Consider the following 18,434-nt stretch of genomic DNA (forward strand, 5'->3'; position numbering starts at 1 on the left):
ATGTGTGTATATTTAGCAGTCTGACAAACTGAATTAGAAAACAGACCAGTTGTAAAACAAATTCTGCAGTGCACTTAAAACCCAAAAATAGTGAGAATGAATTTACGTGTGTAATAGTCCAGCAAAATTTCTATTTATATAATAATGTTCTTCCCTATGATCACTTAATTAGATACCCTTGAGATATAGTTGCTTCAGATAGATCTATTAGTGGATACTTATTATATTAATATTTGTTTTTCTTTCTTTATAGGACTGTGGGATAAAGAATGTTTTGCACAGGACTAGTCTTTAAGACTGAGCTTTGATGACCCTTTTAGTTACTGCTGATGTAATTGGAGACTGTCGAAGTATTTTGCATAAATAAGGTGAGCGCTCATCAAGTCATGTTTCTCTTAAAATTATTAGTTTAATGTGAAAACTGTGGGTCTTGCTTTCAAATGTTTTTTTTTTTTTATTGATTTAAGCTTAAGCCTGAAACAAAACTGTGATCCACTTTTTGTAGTTCTTTTGTCATTTAGACTGATTCCTACTTTTTATGTGACTGTTTCAGGATGTTTCCTCCGTCTTGTCGACTTGTGAAAAACATTGTAATCAAAAGACTCCCGGCTTACCGTCTGGGAAGAGCGTCTAATGAAAGTAATTCTCGTTTACTGACTCGGAAGACAGTCTTTTCTCCTGTAGTTTCTTTCTCAGCATCCAGAACAGCAAGTCTGAGCTCCTGCACAGGACATAAAAACATCTTCATCATGGGCCTCCCGAGCTCAGGGAAGACAGCAGTAGGAAACATCCTCGGTAGCAAGTTAGGACATCCTGTCATTGATCTAGATGATCACATCCTCAAGAAAGAGTGGAACATGACTGCGGGGGAGAAGCTGTCAGAAATCAGTTGGGAACAGTTTATTGAAGAGGAAGGCAAAGCTCTTTTAGGTTTCTCTGCGTCTGGAAGTATTGTTTTATTGACGGAGTCCAGTCCAATGCACTCTGCAGCTATGCACCATGTGAAGCAAAATGGGATTGTTATATACCTTGATGTTAACCCTGAAGTCATCATAGAGAGGCTGTCGGGAGGGAAAGGGAATAGGATCGTTGGGCGCGGATCAGGAGCGTCTTTGAGAGAGATTCTACGCTGCAGGAGGAAAATATATAACAAGTGGTGTGATGCAAGGGTCCTTTGTGATTCTGGAGACAGCGCTGAAGAAGTGGCCGAAAAAGTATTAAAAGCTGTGAAGAGATGTGAAGATACTGAATCTGAAGCGTTTGTTTCAACCAGAAACAAGTTTCCGCCAGAGGTCGGATCGGTGTCAGAGCTGAAGTTTTTCAGCGATGTTTTAGTCGAGGGTCTGGCTCCCGACGGTGGGCTGTATGTGCCACAAGGCGGTCTTTCAGAGCTGCCCCCGTGGGAATGGGTGAGATTGGTGGACCTGCCGTATTCTGAAAGAGCCCAGATCCTGCTTGAGAAATGTATCCATCCTGCTGATGTTCCGGCTCCGGAGCTCTACAGCATGGTCAAGAAGGCTTATGCGGATAATTTTGCTTGCCCAAGGATTGCTCCAGTCCGACACCTCGTACATAACCAGTACGTTCAGGAGCTCTTTCACGGCCCCACGGCTTCTTTCCGAGATTTCTCCCTGCTGCTGCTGCCTCAGCTGTTTGCGTGCTGCACCTCGAACCTGTGCAATCATTTACTCCTGGGGGCCACGTCCGGGGACACGGGCAGCGCGGCGTTGAACGGCTTTAGCCGTCTCCCCGAGGCTGAAAAGCGCAGGAGCGCCGTGCTGGTGTTCTTCCCCGAAGCGGGAGTGAGCCCCGTTCAGAGGCTGCAGATGACGGGTTTTCAGGAGGGAAATCTGAAGGCGGTCGGTGTGCAGTCGGACTTGGCCTTTTGCCAGCGGGCGGTCCGGCAGATGCTCGGCGATCCGAAGCTGACGGGCCACCTGGCGGTGGAGTGTGGCGCGGTGCTGACCACTGCCGACTCCGTTAACTGGGCTCAGCTGCTTCCGCAGCTCATTTTCCACGCCTCCGCCTATCTCGACCTCGTCAGCCAGGGCACCGTTGCCTTCGGAGAGCCTGTGGACGTTTGCATCCCCGCTGGCGACTTTGGAAATATTTTATCGGCCGTGTATGCCAAACAAATGGGAATTCCTATCAGGAAATTTATTTGTGCCTCTCACCAGAGTGGTGTTCTAAGGAAATTCATGAAGACCGGGGAGTATGACCTTAGAGACCGACAGCTCCTGCCTTCAAGCTCTCCGGCAACAGAACTCCTAAAGCCTTCTAACCTCGAGAGATACCTCTTTCACATCTCAGATGGGGACTGGCAGCTCGTTAGAGGGTTATTTTCTCAGTTTGAGAGGGAGAGGTATTTTAAGGTGCCAAGAGCTCTACTGAAAAGGATGCATCAGGACTGTCTGGCAGGCTGGTGCTCTGAAGAGGAGTGTTTGGCTGCCATCAGCGCTGTTCATTCAGCCACAGGATACATTCTGGACACCCGCGCCGCGGCTGCCAAAGTCGTAGCAGATCGCCTGCAAGACAGGACGTGCCCAGTTATCATTTCCTCCACGGTTCACCCCGCCAAGTTCGCATCCGCTGTGCTAAAAGCATTGAAATTTCAGGATGTTGCTGAGGATCCATTCGATCAGCTTAATTTGCTCAGCTCGTTAGGTTCCCTGCCTCCCATGCATGCAGACTTGAAGTCTCTAAGAGATCCAAGGAGGCACAAGGTGTGTGATGCTAACGTCAGTGACCTAGTTGAAGAAGTTGAAACTGTTGTTCGAGATTCATTCTTAAAAGTTACCTGAGCATGGAAAGCTAGACAGGTTTAGTGCTGCATAACTCAATGAATACATTTGCCTTTTAACTTACTATGTGTCAGAGATGCTGTCAGTTACAGATATAGGGATGCCCCACTTACATAATTTAAAACAGACAAGTCTTAACACAGTAGGCAAGATATATTTATGTTTTGTGGAAACTGCAGGTCTGCTTACATTGTATTGAACTTCATGTTCTCTGCTAGTTTGTTCAGTTTATGTTTAGACTCTTTAAAGAGCAAATGAACACCACTGTTGACTTTCAGATTTATTTTAATGAATTCAATGTTTACCAAACTTAATCATATACTGCCTCATTTTATTTGGGTTTCCAAATGAATTCCAAGTTTTACCAGCTGTTCACGGTATATATTGTTAATGAAGATATTTTAGGGGTGGCAGGGCAGTGCAGTGCTGTCGGTCTGGGTGCAATTCTGGACCTGGGGTACTATCTGTGTGGAGTTTGTATGTTCTCTCTGTCTTCACATGGGTTTCCTCCAGGTGCTCCGGTTTTGTCCCACAGTCCAAAGACATACTGGTAGGTTAACAGACTTCAGGGAAAACTCCTTGGTGTGAGTGTGGTTTGTGTCTGTGTGTCTGCCCTGCAATGGCCTGGTGTCCCATCCAGGATGTACCCTGCCTTGTGTCCAGTGCACTCTGGGATAGGCTCTGGCTCCCCCAGCGACTCTGTACTGAAAAGTACTGGGTAAAGTGGTTAGAAAATGGATGGAAATCATTTAAATTAATATAATTGAATTTCTAATCTGGAAGTAAATTAGCTCTTAAGACAGATATTTACATTCCATGTCAGTTGTGCATAGATATTTTATATATATAGATGTTTTAATGAAAGAATTGCAAAGCAGTAAAATAATATTTTCACACATCATTGAGAACGCTTGTTATGCTGATATAGCAATCAGTAATGGGAAATGGCCACTAGGTGGCAGGCAAACGTCCATTATAGAAAGGGTTGGCGAGTGACCTTGTCTGTTGTCAGAGGTGAGACAATAATGGAAATCACTTATAGAGGCTAGAACAGTTACAGTCTAAATTTGTGATTACAACCTTATGACTTTAGTTTATGCTGTAATTGTGGAGCTCTTAGATGTTTCCACTTGTTAATAGTGTTGTCTTTGAAAAGATTATACAGTAGAAACAGAAGAGAAAACAGGAGCACACTGACTACCTTTGCACTCTCCTCTGCTTCATACACTCCAAAATGTTTTAACAGTTGTTTGATCTATTCTAATTCAAACACCAGGTCCATGCAGACATATCCTTTTGTAGAAACTCGAATTGGTATTTTTTTCCTAGAATTAAAAACAATACATTTCGGTAAAAAAAAAAAACATCTGAAATTTAAAGCACTTTGGTTGCCTTCATCAAAGAGACATTCATTTAAAACACATGATAAGAAGTACATTTATGCATTTACTTTCATTTTGTTAAAAGCATGTTTTGGTCTGTTTTGGTACATCATTCCTCAGTAATTGTATGGGGTGGGTTTGGAAAAGCTTTCTAGTGTCTATGAAGAATAAGTAAATGAAGTAACCTAAGTAGAAATAATAAAAAAGTATAATTACGAACATGTGCTACAGTTTACTTTGTTAAAAACTAAGGGTCTGAAAGTATAAACTAAGAAGTCTGAAAATATTTTCTTAATTATAATAAATAATATTAGCTTTTTGGGGGATTGGAGAATAAACCACAATTTAAAACAATAAGTAATTAAGACAATAATCACCCCCCCCCATCCGTAGTATTAATTATTGAGTTTTTATTTTGTTGGTTCATATTTTCTTAAACTGAAGCCTTCTAGGCATAAGATAAGTTACATTAAATATCACCAAAAACTCAAGACAGAAAAACCCTGACATGTGTTGACTGACCAAGTATTCAGCCCTGTAATTTGGTAGAAGCCAGTCTGGGTTAAGTCTTTCAATTCCGTGTTCCAGCTTGGTGCAATCATTGCCTATTCTTCTTGGCAGATTTGCTCATGCTGTCTCAGATTGCTTACTGTTCACTTCTGGACAGCAGTTTTCAAGCCGTTCCCCAGATTTCTCAATAGGATTCAAGTCGGGACAAGCAGGTTTCAAGCAGGCCTTCTGCTTTGAATCAATTGTCCTGCTGAAAGGTGAATTGTCATCCCACTTTTAAGCCTAGCAGATTGAAAAAGGTTTTCCTGTGCTGATTCACCTGTATTCCCATCAGCCTTAACAAGCTTCCGTCCCTGCTGGTGAGAAGGAGGACTGGACCATAACGCTGACACCACCACGCTTGATGTGGGGATGGTGTTGACTGTGTGATACACCTGACGCAAATCCGTCCTGAGTGCAGCATTGTGGAACCAAAAAGTTCGAGTTCTGTTGTCCGACCATAAATACTTTTGATGCATGTTTCAGTATTGCTTAGATGCGTCGTTCTACACTCGCTGCTGTATTCTGCCATATTTGAGCCAGTTTTGTGGAGTATTCCTAGCATAGTCCTGAGCCATGAACATTTTCTCATATCTTTGTGACACAGTGCTTGTTATGTTTTCTTTCTTTTACTGAATATGAAATACTCCAGTATTTCCCTCTACCCTTCTGGTATGTTTGAGAGTGTGTATGTGATACGAATGAAATATGAATGACACTTACATTTTTTGTTTCCCTAAAATCACTGCAGTGGTTCCCCAGTAGAGTATTGTATTGTATTGTGTTGGTCAAGATGGCCACCAGTCACCTTTCCTGTTTGTAGTATCACACAAATGATCTTAAAGGGAAAGGTGACTGGTGAGCCATCTATAAATAACCGATGTAAGGTTAGTTGTTTTGTTTAAGTGAATATATCACGGTTGCATGACTCTGTTAAAATTTATAAGTTTTTTTGCGATGGTTAAATACTTTATTTTGGTCAAACTGCCCATCTCTGTTAAGAAAATGTGAGCGAGTCCCTTTAAGAGGATGGTCCTTAGAAGAGGAGAGGCTATAAAAGGGACTGGGAGAGCTCAGTATGGAGGAGGGTGCCTCGGAGGAAAGGTGTGGAGAGTATTCCTGTGAAGAGTTTTTTTTGTTTTCCCTATTTTGATGGCAATAAATCCAGTTTTGTTTGCATTTGAAGACTGCTGTGTGGAAGTTTCTTTTCTTTTGAGCCAAACCTGGTCACTCGGCCGGTGACAATCTTACTGTAGTTCTTTCAGCACTGTAGTTCTTTCAAAGTCACTGCTGGCTGCCATTTGCATCCTTAACCAGTTTCCTCTTTACTGGGCTACTCAGTCAGGAGGGACAATGACATCAGTCAGTGGTGTTTTCCCCTTCTTAATGATGGACTTTTCAATGTTTTTGTCCCCTTGCCCTGATCAGGGCCTTTATAAGGCTTCATCCCTGAGCTGTTTCGAAAGCTCTTTGATTTCCATGGTTGAATCTTTGCTTGAAATTCACCGCCCAACAGAGGGTCCTTACAGAGAGAGCTCATCTCATCTTTTTAACCACTTACTCCTGGTGAGCGTTGTGGTCGCAGTGTAACAGGCAGAGCAGGGCTGATCAGACTTAACTTTCCCCAGCAGCAGTTCCCGTTTTTTTCCTGGGAGATTCCCATGTGGCCCCCGGGCCAGCTGAGAGAGATAATCCCTCTGGCATGTCCTGGGTCTTCCCTGGGGTCCCTGGGCAGGTCTCCCAGTGGGCCGTGTGAGGTGCACTCGCATAATATACTGAAAATTGTTCTTGTAAATATTTGGCTAACCACATAGCAAAGATCCGAGATTGACATAACTAAAACAGCTACAAATTAATGTGAAGAGAAAAGGTAACTTTAGCAAAGCCAAACTTTGTGTATTCAGAACTCATCCTGCACAATCCACTTAAACATTTAGACGTCTCCTGAAATAACAGGCAAAGGGGTCAGTAGTAGATAATTTTAAATCGGAGTAGTTAAATGAAATTTAACTAGGCAAAATAAGGGCGTACAATGTTTTGGTGTACAATGTTGTCTCTTCTGTCACATTTTTTTCTATAAAAGACACTTCAGAATTAATGTTTTTCTTTAACTCCATAAGTGGTATTATTGCAGTGTACTCTTCTCTTCAAGGAAAAATGGCTTCAAACTTTGTAAGTTTACAGCATGATCTAATTTGGTCTGGTGTTTCGCATTTTGCAGAATGTGAAAAAGCAAGTGTAAATCACGCATATGATAAGATAGGATGTACCCTGCAGGTATTCAGACTGAGAATATCACCCCTCTTGACATCAGCTGAGAAATCCTGATTACTTCGCACAGATATAACAGCAAGTGCTGTGCCTGAGATACATTGTAATGGAGTGTGAAATTCATAACTCTGAAACAGGAGTGAGTGTGAAATGTAGCTTCAAAACACAGAAAAAAATAAATGAATTCTCACAGATGTTAGATAATTTCTTTCAGAGAATTAATGCTTTTGGAGAAATGCACATAATGACACATTGCCAAGGACGGTACTGTATCTGAATTATTTCTCAGCAGAAAATGATTCAAGTGTTTGCCTGGGTTTTCTAAATAAAAAGTCAGTGGCAAAGAGCACAAATGTAATTTATCAGACTTCACTGGCAGCGTGTGATCTTCTGGAATGTCTCACTGAAAGAAGTGTTTCCTCTAATGCTGACCTCACTGGAGTACCTGGAGAATTCTCCAATGATCAAAACCGACTGAAGATAAAAACTGAACATCTAACTGCCTGAAAGCGTTATTTAGTCCTGCAAACCCAATTAAAAATGAACCGTATGCAGATATTTACTCAGATATTTTACATATGTTTGGTTTCACTAACTTTTCTCCCTTAAGGCAAATTAATATCCGGCAGCTATCAGTACCATGTCAATCTAGGGCCTCTGTATGTAAAGTAAAACAAGAAGCTGGATTGCTGGATGCACACACACACCCGCAGACGGCAACAAATTAAAGACACCAATTCTTTCAGCTGCAAGGCCTTTCAAAGGTGCTGGGAAACTGGAGCACCCAGTGAAAACCCACAGGAAGACAGGGAGGCAAAACTAACCTAAGAAATAAAACTGTTGAAACTTCTCCACACATTCCCGTGAATGGGAACTCGAGAAACATTCTGTGACATGTTGAAACTGTAAAATTCTGAAGTGATTTGATAGGTAGAAAACTTTTGTATTTGCTGTCCTTTTCAAATTACACATTTTCATTTTATGTAGATACTCTCACAACCTGGATCACTTTTAATGACATTATCCTCTAGAAAAAATCCTGTATGCAAAATTCTAAGTGAGCATGCTAACTTAATCTGGCTAATGACATGACGTTATGAGTCAAAATCTCAGTTTCCAAAGCAATGACCAAAAATTCTACAGACATGAAAAAACTTGAATTAGAAGGGACAGTTTTGCCTCTTAACAAGCATGGTCTGTAATTGAACAGGCATCTTCAGGGACTAGAACATTTCTGTCAAGGAAACTGAGGTTCAATACCTGCACACACTGCTAAGAGAAAGAAACGCCCTTAAGCACACAGGATGTACTGGGGCTTCTCATGCCTGTAGGACAATGATTCCAGCCCTGCTAATTAACAGCAGAGTTTCTGAAGAGGAAACAGATAAAAGTGATAGAGAAGGTCATTTCAAATCACCCGACCCGAGTCCAACAGAAATGTCACACATGCATCTGAAGGAGGCCGTGGCTGCTGGGAAACCTTCCAATCTGAATAAACTCAAAGCTGCTTGCATCAAAGAGTGAGGAAACATTTCACAGGAGACGTGCTGATAGCTCATACTGTACAGTGCCTGGAAAAATAGATTGGCGGATACACCAAGAACTGAGAGCGTGTGGATACTCTGATTTATGCATACATTTAGTTTTATTTAAACTTTAGAAGCCTTAGAACACATTAAGGTGTTCAATGTCTTATATTGCTTCGGTGTTACATTGCAGCTGAATCGGTATAAAAGGCGAAACACTGGCTGTCTTGTGAACAACTCTTGGGATTTTGCAATGCTGATTGCCAAGTGAGCCTACAAATTTTAATATAGCATCTGACACTGTAAGTTCGTGTTTCGGAAAAAGAAAACAGTGCCAGAGGACAAATAATAGAAAACATGCCATTCTACATTCCTGTTATGTGGATAACACAGATCCACAATAAACACAGAAAATGTCTGCATGTCTTAGTCTGTGCCTGTATCATTAATGATTAATTGTGCAGTTTTAGAAACTCCGTACAGTATATTCTGAGAAACTGTCCATAAAATGAAAGAAAAAATAAATGATATACTCCCTTTTAAAAATATACATCTCAGAGAAAACTACTTTTAAAATGATCTGTTATGGTTAATATGTCTGACAGCATTAGCACAAGGGATCACACACTGTGTGGCCCTCTTTGCATATATACTTGACAATTACCGGAGCAGCAAGCTCACTAAGTTCAATTAGCTATGTTTCAATGGCACTAAAAAGATTAGTCCATGGCTTTAATAGGTACAATATTTTGCTATTCTCTGCAAGAAAGCCAAGAAAATATAATAATACAGCTGAAGTCCTTCTAGGTCACATGTTTCGTGGTAACAGTAAAATGTTTCATTTTTTTTCATCTATGGGGCTAAACAAGATTTTTCTGCATTAAAAAAAATGATTCTTTGAAACTGTCAGCAACTAGCAAAGTAATATTAACAGATCCACCTTTACCTTTTACTGTGATTGCCGCCTTAAATCACAATAGTTTTTTTATGTAAATATCTAATAGGGTTTCTACTCACCCTAGCTAATTCAGGGTAAGAGGTGTGCTGGAGCAGTGGGCACCGGGCAAAGTACAGACAGAACACCCTGGATGGGACACCAGTCCATGGCAGGGCTGACACACAGGCCTATAGAGTTCATTGTAACTAATTCCATGTCTCTTTAAACAAAATGGTATATGAATTCAGCAAGCAATGAGTGATTAAGGTACAGGGGACGTGAAAAAGTAGTTTCATTAGCTCACTTGAGGGAGTAGTTAGACTCGGGTGTTTAAATAGATCTTGCGGGAGGAGTTTGGAAGGCTCCAGACTGTAGATCAGAAATGCTGTCAGTTGTTCCTTCACCAAACGGGTGTCTGGAAACAAGTTAAGCAGCGATCGAAGGAAAATCTCTGATAACTTCAGAAAAAGAGTTATTGAAGCTCCTGAGTCCAGAGACGGTTACAAAACCACTGGTAAGAGTTTGGGGCTCCAGCAATCCACTGGCAGACAGTATGCAATGGAGAAAATGTACCCACTCTACCCAAGAACTGTCATCCTACCAAAATCTCTCCAAGAAAAAATGGAAGATCAAGGAATTTCAAAGAACCTCAGAGTAAAATCCCAGAAACGGCAGGTCACACTCACCTTGGCTTATATGACTGTTCATGACTCGGTTATCGGAACATGACTGAAAAAAAATGCTCATGGAAGAATAACAAGGAGAAAACCATAACTCTCCCAAAAGAACACTGCTGCCCATCTGAAGTTCGCCAACGAGGAAGTTTCTGCAGGTTTTCTGGAACAATGTTCTGGGGACAGAGGAGTCAAAGGTAGAACTCTTTGGCCTCAAAGAGAACGGTTATGTTTATCGAAAACCAAACACTGCTTTTGGACAGAAGAAGCTCACCACAACTGTCAAGCATAGTATTGGCAGTGTGATGGACTGGGGTTGCTTTGCTGTCTCAGGACCTGGACGGCGTGCGGTCGTTCAGAGCAACCAAGAATTCTGCATTGTATCAGACAATTTCGTATGCGAATGTCAGGCCATCCATCCGTGACATGAAGTTTAAATAGAAGTGGGCATTGCAGCAAAAACTGATCTGCAAAATAATGGCAGTAGAAGAAGAAATGCTGTATTTTAGAACAGCCTAATCAAGGTTCAGATGTAAACCCCATTAGAATACACCTGCAGTGAGCTGTCCATGCAAGGCAACCAAATGTCACAGAGCTGAAGGGGGTGAGTAAGGAGGAATGGGCCACAGGTCCTCAATACTGATGTGAGAGACTGATCCATGGTTACAGGAAATGTTTAGTGTCAGTCACTGTGGTTCGAGGAGCTGTCAGCAGTTACTGAATCTAAAGGTATGCATACTTTGCCACACATGGATATGGGATGTTATATCATATGAGATTAAATAAACCTTGAAATGTATCATATTTTGTGTCATTTGTTTCACCAGATGGTGAGAACCACATTAAAATCCTGAGACCACTCTGGTCCAGAGCTCTGACATTGAGCTACCTTGAGAAGTGCAAGTTCTCGCCTGCTTTAGAAACCTGTCTGCTTGATTCCAGATCTCAGAAGTGCTGCTTTCCTTTGGTTTCCTGATCTTCTCCTGCAGTTGGTACGGATTCCAGTGGCGTGGCTTCCCAGTCAACCTCTCTGCACCAGCCTTTCCCAGTCAGCCTCTCTGCTCCAGGCTCCCCAGTCAGCCTCTCTGCTCCTGGTTTCCCTCTCTGTCTGCTTCCATCTTCTGGCTCTGCTTCCTCTGAGTCCTCCAGAATCAGCCCGAGTTCTGCAGTTAGGTCTCAGTCTATCGTTCCGACTGCAGGACCACAACTAGCCGCGGAGTAACGAGCTTCGTACGAGGCAGAATGTAGAAGGGCAGATTAGTAGATTACTGCTGAGTAATGTTATTTTACAAATGTTGTCCAACTCCATATTTTCCGGAGAACAGGTTGCAGGCTGCATGCTTCATGCTTCATGTTGCTTATTGCATATATACATAGTATATACTTTATACTTTTTACAAATTTCACTTCTATATTGGAGTGACTGATATATTCAACAAATTCAGCTGTTATTTACCCCTAAAACACTTTGGCTCTGAAATCTGTTGGTCTGCTTTTCAAACACAATATCCAGTTTTCTATTGTTCAGTCACATATACTGTATTTGTGACATTATGGTACTTCTCAAGCAATTGCATAAACAAAACTATTTCTCGATGGGTTTTGGAAGACATTATCCATACTGCGTTGTGTTATGCTAATTTGAACGTGCTAGGTTGAGATTGTAAATTTGCACCTGCTACAGAAAAATAAAAACTGAGATTGAGTGATATTTTCTACATCATGATCATAACAGTATCTCTTTCTCCCAAACTGTTTTTAGAATATTTTCCTCTCTGGCTTATATCGTAGTATCCTATTTGACTGTTTTTTTTTTATTAAGAACCTTATTTTCATTCTTCATACGGAATACCGAACACATAAATTGAAGTTTCACTCAATTTATATCCTTTGTCTCACGGCATTCCAAATGTCAGAATTGAATCTGTACCCTCTGCGAATAGTAAATGAGGCAATTTAAACTGAGTTTGAGCTTCGGTGGTAGAGAATACAAACAAGAAAGGCTCGTAGAGCTCAAGGATGTTGGTATGACTTCAATTGGCGAAGCATTTGAAGGTCTAGCGGGACAGGTACAGTTGTTTATAAAAAGATGTTTGGCTTTATTTTGCTGGAAATCTGAAGGACGTGCCGTAAAATGCAAGTTCTCCTGGTTGACATTTCACACAATGCACACCATCAGCACAAGTTTCTTTCATTAAATCATTACAGCAGGACAACTTGTGAGAGGTGACATTTAACAATTTGGCAGCTCGGTGGTGAAATTAATCTCATTTGGGCGCCATGCCTGTAGTGTCGTACGGATAACAACTAAGGGAATTCAAATGTCAGAATAACTTAAGTGTGCTCTGTGCGTTGCTATAACAGTTGGCTAGGGTTTTAGACTTTTTTACTGCAGTGTGATGGAAAAGAGGCAGATTTATCTCATATGGGGAAGGGTCCTAGTCCCTCTTTACTGACCACAGGGTAGTACTGTGGGAATTAGATCTAATTTTGCAGCTGTCTCTTCCTCCATGTGAGGATGTGAAGCTTCTTGTGGAAGATTTTTATACTCCTAATTATTAATACATACAGTTCACACTTCACACTTCAGCAAAAGAAGTAAGAGCTATTTTGCTCTGGTATGTGGTGCACTGCTGTGTTTTAAATACACATGTAAAAGTTAAAGGTACAAGCTGTGTGTGAGAGCAACACATACAAATACAATACAGATACAGTACAGATTTCATAACTCATTCTTTCAAGAGTGGAAATAGGAACTCCATAAAGGAGTGAGTTAGCTCCCAGTCCTGCAACTCTTCTCTCCTTGCAAAACCATTAACATGCATCGAAACATCAGGATTGCAAAACCAGTGCTCCTGGGTGCCATCAATGTATCTCCTTAGGAAAAAAAAGGGAATCTGATCTGGATGCTGCAGAGAATGGTGAACATTAGGGGTTAAGTGTTGAGTCTCTTGTTGTTGCCTCCAGAAAGGCTTGATTAATCTCAATTCAACTCCGCGCCTGGAAGCTACAGTATACAGAACTGTCACCAGGTGGTTGCAATCAGAGTTAAGCAAAATAAGACAAGTATTGCTATCAAGAAAGACCTACTGTATGTACAGCAAGTGATCTTGAGAAAACGTGTATTTGTATTAATAAGGTGGTTTTCACCTCCAAAGAAATCTGTAGCACTTTGCATATAGGAAGCAACTTACTTCATCCACCAGTAAAGTGCAGCTCATACTGCTGTGTGGCAGCAACGCTACTGCACAGTGGATTAGGTGGAAACACTGGAATAAAGCAATTAAGGAATTTAATATTCTTAATATGATATAAAAATGAGTCGATTTTGTAGATTGTTTCACCTCAGAGCAATAAAGTCATGTGTTTCCAGGTGCTGTAAGTATACGTAGCGGGTAGACAGGTGCTGTTTTTGTGTTTATTTCTGTACCACACCAATAAGTTATGAGACGCAGAGGTACAGTGAACTGTTGTCCGTATGGTACCTGTTCCCAGTTCTTCCCGCCATTCCCTCTGGTGCAGCACGAGATGGGATACCGTCCGTTAGGAGAGTGGAGTTACAGATCCGGTGTCACGTTTTCAATAAACGAAGGCCAGGGATCACACTCTATCTTGCCAACTCTGTCAACATGCTTCTTCACTGTTATGGCCATTCTGCTTTTCCTGGGATCCCACGTGTTTTGAAAGTTGAATATTTCTCTTGTCTCAATCAATCCTCATTACTCTATACTACATATATAAATACACATTTATAACAAAGTGAAGTTAAATTCATTTAAGTACAGTATACATTGATGAGAGATTTGGATAATACTATCACGATGAATGCTAAATATCATATGTACAGTATTTCAGGTGGGTAGCTGCGTCAGCATGCCTGAAGAAGGCTCTACGGCCGAAACGTTGTGTTTTCTTTCTTCTCTTTTCAGCATGGAATAAACCTATTACTTGTTCACATGTACAGTATGCTTAGTTGAGACTGATTTTAATTTCTTGGTCAAAGTAGATAAATATTTTGGAAGCGAGTTTGACTAGTAACTTTTTGGCCTGCAGGTGCCTTTATGGGTGTAAATCTTACGTCTCTTATTTTACTCTATAACGTCAGGTGTGCAAGCGTGCTCAGTTTACTGCATCAGTGTTGAGTGGACATATGATGGCCAAATGATGCTGCAGGCTCATTATTTCTTAAAGATTATTTAGTTACCACACTTAAATATACCGAACAGTAAAATCCTACAAGTTATAGTTTGATTCTTTGTTAACAAAAGCTCAAAGGCTTAATCGTTCTACTATCTGTGGAAGTTTTCCACAATACGATCCTGACTAATCTGCGGTGCTTCGCCAAGGCTGTGGATGAGGTCCACCGAGCTTGAATCTGATTAATAAGGCCCCTCTACTCTAACGGCTAAGGATCTGTGGTCTAAGGAAAGCAGCATCTCAGCTTCTACTATGCAGCTAATGCGTTAAGGTTGAGTGAACAGGAATAATTACAAGTGTCAACTTATTTCCCTTGGTTTAAAACAGACCTGTAGCTTAATCTAATGTAAATGGTTTACTTTTCACAGAAACCATGGCACCTACTGTAGCTGTAAGTCTTTATTATCAGAAGTGCCACTGTAAGGTTCTTAAAGACAATATATTGTCCGTAAAGAATCAGGGTCCTTAGATTCCTGCTGCTGTTTACTATTTTTTATTTGCAAAAATGTAACATTTTGGGAATTAAGTAAAAAAATAATTGCCGATGACTTATTATACGAGGTTCCTATAGGTTTAAGAAATTCCACACATAAGCGCCTTACTGGAGACAATATAATTGCTGCAGATTCTAACATCAATGGGACCACATATCTTTTTTTTAAAAATAGATCTTGTTTACATCTTTTAGGCCTCAGGATATGTATGATATTAAATGCTAGTTTTGATAAGCTTTAAAAATGTGCAGTCACTAAAGATGAAAGCTTAATTTCCGAGAAACTCAAAATATTCAGCATAGTTTCGCTTCTCAGCGATCTCAGGGGGTTTCTCTTTAATCTCCGCTCAGCCCCTACTTATCAGTTAAATTACACTGTTATCTTTGTGATTAAAAGCTGAGACTTTTGACATTTAAGGTTCCAGTGCTGCTAAATCAGCCTCTGCTGAAGGTGACATTCTTGTTTCCTCACTTTTCAGTCTTGTGATTCTGAATATTCTAGAGCTGTTTTCAAAATGTTTCCTTAATTGTTACATTTATTTTCAACTCTTTATCTATTTCTCTCAGTGTGCAGCAGCCATGTAGTAGAACTGTCGTCATTAATACTCCCACGTGTTTAAGCTAAACGTGAATTTATGATGATGTTTTTACATGGCAACGTCAGAGCTGACACGGAGAATTTTTATTTCGTTTCTGTTTCGTTTTGTTGCCCTGTCTCACCTTCACTAAGAAAAACGCCCAGAACTGCGTGTCCTGAAGGGATCGCGGAGTGTTTCTCTCACAACTTGGCTGATCCCGCTTTGCCGAGGGCCAGCCTCCTGGCTGGGAGAGACCTCAAGCAGAGAGGAGTGACCAAGCTGTTGCTGCAGAGGTGGAGGAAGGATGCTGACAGCTTTCACTGAAGGTTAAACCTAGTGGTTGTTTTGTTTCTTGTTGCTTAAAAGTGCTATAATAATTCCTTACACTTATATACTGTGTAGCACTTTTCTGGACACTCCACTCAGAGCGCTTTACAGATACTGGGGATCCCCTCCACCACCCCCAGTGTGCAGCCCCACCTGGATGATGCTCCAGTCTGCTCACACACCAGCTCTCAGTGGGGAGGAGAGCAGAGTGATGAAGCCAGTTCAGAGATGGGGATCATTAGGAGGCCATGATGGGTAAAGGCCAGGGGAAAATTTGACCAGGACACCGGGGTAACACTCTTCTCGAGAAACGGCCTGGGATTTTTAATGACCACAGGGAGTCAGGACTAGTTTTACATCTCATCTGAAGGACGGTGCCTTTTTACAGTATAGTGTCCCTGTCACTATACTGGGGCATTAAGACCCACACAGACCACAGGGTGAGCGCCCCCTACTGGCCCCACTAACACCTCTTCCAGCAGCAGCCTTAGCTTTCCCAGGAGTCTCCCCTCCAGGTACTGGCCAGGCTCCCTCCTGCTGAGCTCCAGGGGGCTGCAGGGTGATATGGCTGCTGGCCATAAGTACTGTTTTTTTCTATTTGCTATGAATTTGAATGATTCAAAACATCAGATGTTTTCAACTTTGTCTTGTTTTCTATTTTGTTTCTATTTTGTATATATATTTACATATATTTTATGGCGTGATCAACAAGGAATGGTCCCCTGACTAGTCACTCTTGAGCTCTGTTTTCTATGGGAAAGTCTATCTCCTGTGGGGTTCAAGAGCATCTTTGCGGGTGACAGTCTCTTCTCTCAGGGGCAGTGTCACCACAGGGTAATTACAGACCAACACGTCTAATTTGAAGCACATTTAAATTATACAGACAATAGTACTACACTGGAGGATCACTTACAGTATACAGAAATAAGATCGTAGGGAACAGTCAACATGGATTTAGAAATAGAAGGTTTTGCTTATCTAAGTTAATAGCTTTGAACAATCAACAACAGTAACAAACACACAGAAAGCATAAGATATACTGGATTTAGATTTTCAGAATGCTTTTTGTAATGTTGTTAATTCTCAAATTACAGGCAGAAAGCACTGTATGGGGGTAAAGACACTAATTATAGTGAAGTAACTAGTGGAGTACCAAAGAGATCTATACTGGGATCACTACTCTTCTTAATATCAGGCTTTTAAATTCTGGTATAGTTAGTAAATTAGTCAGGTTTAACAGCAATACTAAAATATGAGGTGTAGCCAACACTATAAATCTGGCAAAGATAATAAAAACCCATTTAGACAAAATTCAAGACTGTGCAAAGGCCTGGCAGATGGTGTTTAATGTGAACAGGATATTGCTTGCAGGTCGTAAAAACAAACTACAAATACAAAATGGGACACACTGACTTTGAAATGGCTACTTAGAAAAAAGAATTGAGTGCTTATTATAACACCTCATTTACCTCTTTTAGACACTATATGGGAAAATATCAAATAATGTTCTGAGTTAAAAGTTCCAAATTCAGATTCAGGTGTGATTTGTTAAAATTGTACAAGACAATTTGATTTTTTTTTTAGTATAAGTGTGGTCATCAGGTTATAGAAGAGATGTTTCTGTTCTGGAATCAGTCCAGAGAACAGCAGCCTGATACAGCCCATTCTGGGACTAAAGGAGCATCCTATACTGACAGGCTGAAGGAACAGACCCTTTTTATTCTTGAGCAGATCTGGTCAGGATTCAAAATCCTGAAATCCCAATTCCAATCACAGGCATTCACAAAGTCAACTATATGGGACGTCTTCAGAATAAACCACGAGAAACAGACCCAAGGACATACCAGTATGCAGAAACTATGCTGAAATGCATTTCAAATCCAGAACAAAATGCTCTTTGGCCAGAATGTTGACGGATTATGGAGCAAGTGTCCCAGTCATGCTGTTGAGGCCCATACCCTGGCTTTTTCAAGTGAAGGCTGGTACCAATGGGCTTGAACATAGGGTGATAAAAGGACTTAAAATGAAAAGGCTGCAGACAGTCTGTCCTTGAGATGATCAGAACTAAAGGATAGAAATACTTATTCATTTGAACATAATGCAAAAATATATCTCAGTACATTTGGCTGGTATGCTGTTATACATACATTATTTAAAGTTAGGCTCTGGGTTGTGGCAGCCCTTAGCAAGAATAGAAGCTTTCTGTTAATGGATGGATGGATAATGAAATGCATAAAACCTTTAGCTTTTTTTTATTCAAAAGCATTTACAGCACACCGTTTTAATTGTATTTGTTAAAGGCTATAAATGATTTTGGAAGATCTGCAGATCCACTTAAGCTAATGCTAGCTGTACCATAAAAGAAACAACCCAAATCCCTTTTTATACTTTTTCACATACATTGTGTTTTAGGTTTCTCTTGAAATACTCACTGAATGCATCACAGTTTTCTCTTTTAGGTCAAACTTTGTAAAAAAGGTTTTCCTGAACCTCTGAGTCCTGGACAAAAGTCAGTTACTTAAATATTCTGTTTTAATACTTTAAACAAATATACTATTATGAAATATGTTTTTTCCTAATTGTATGTAGGCACAGCAAGAGCTTTTATTTTGAAACTGGAATCTAACAATAGGGTCTATTAATGATCAGCTTGTATATTAGGTTACATTGCTGTCAAAATATTGCTGGGTGGCCAGTGA

General features: G+C 40.7%; 1 protein-coding gene across 1 annotated transcript; it reads left to right on the forward strand.

Moving 5' to 3' along the window:
• The first annotated feature begins 554 nt into the window (after nucleotides 1-554).
• On the forward strand, nucleotides 555-2,801 carry thnsl1 (threonine synthase like 1). Its single transcript, XM_088919705.1, has one exon. The coding sequence runs from the start codon at nucleotides 555-557 to the stop codon at nucleotides 2,799-2,801; it is 2,247 nt and encodes a 748-aa protein (XP_088775831.1).
• The last annotated feature ends 15,633 nt before the right edge of the window (nucleotides 2,802-18,434 follow it).

This window comes from Atractosteus spatula, chromosome 6 (genome assembly GCF_055471065.1).
Source record: "Atractosteus spatula isolate fAtrSpa1 chromosome 6, fAtrSpa1.hap1, whole genome shotgun sequence".
Lineage (NCBI taxonomy): Eukaryota > Metazoa > Chordata > Actinopteri > Semionotiformes > Lepisosteidae > Atractosteus > Atractosteus spatula.

Coding starts and splice junctions, on each gene's coding strand:
- thnsl1 (XM_088919705.1), top strand. CDS start 555: ATGTTTCCTCCGTCTTGTCGACTTGTGAAAAACATTGTAATCAAAAGA.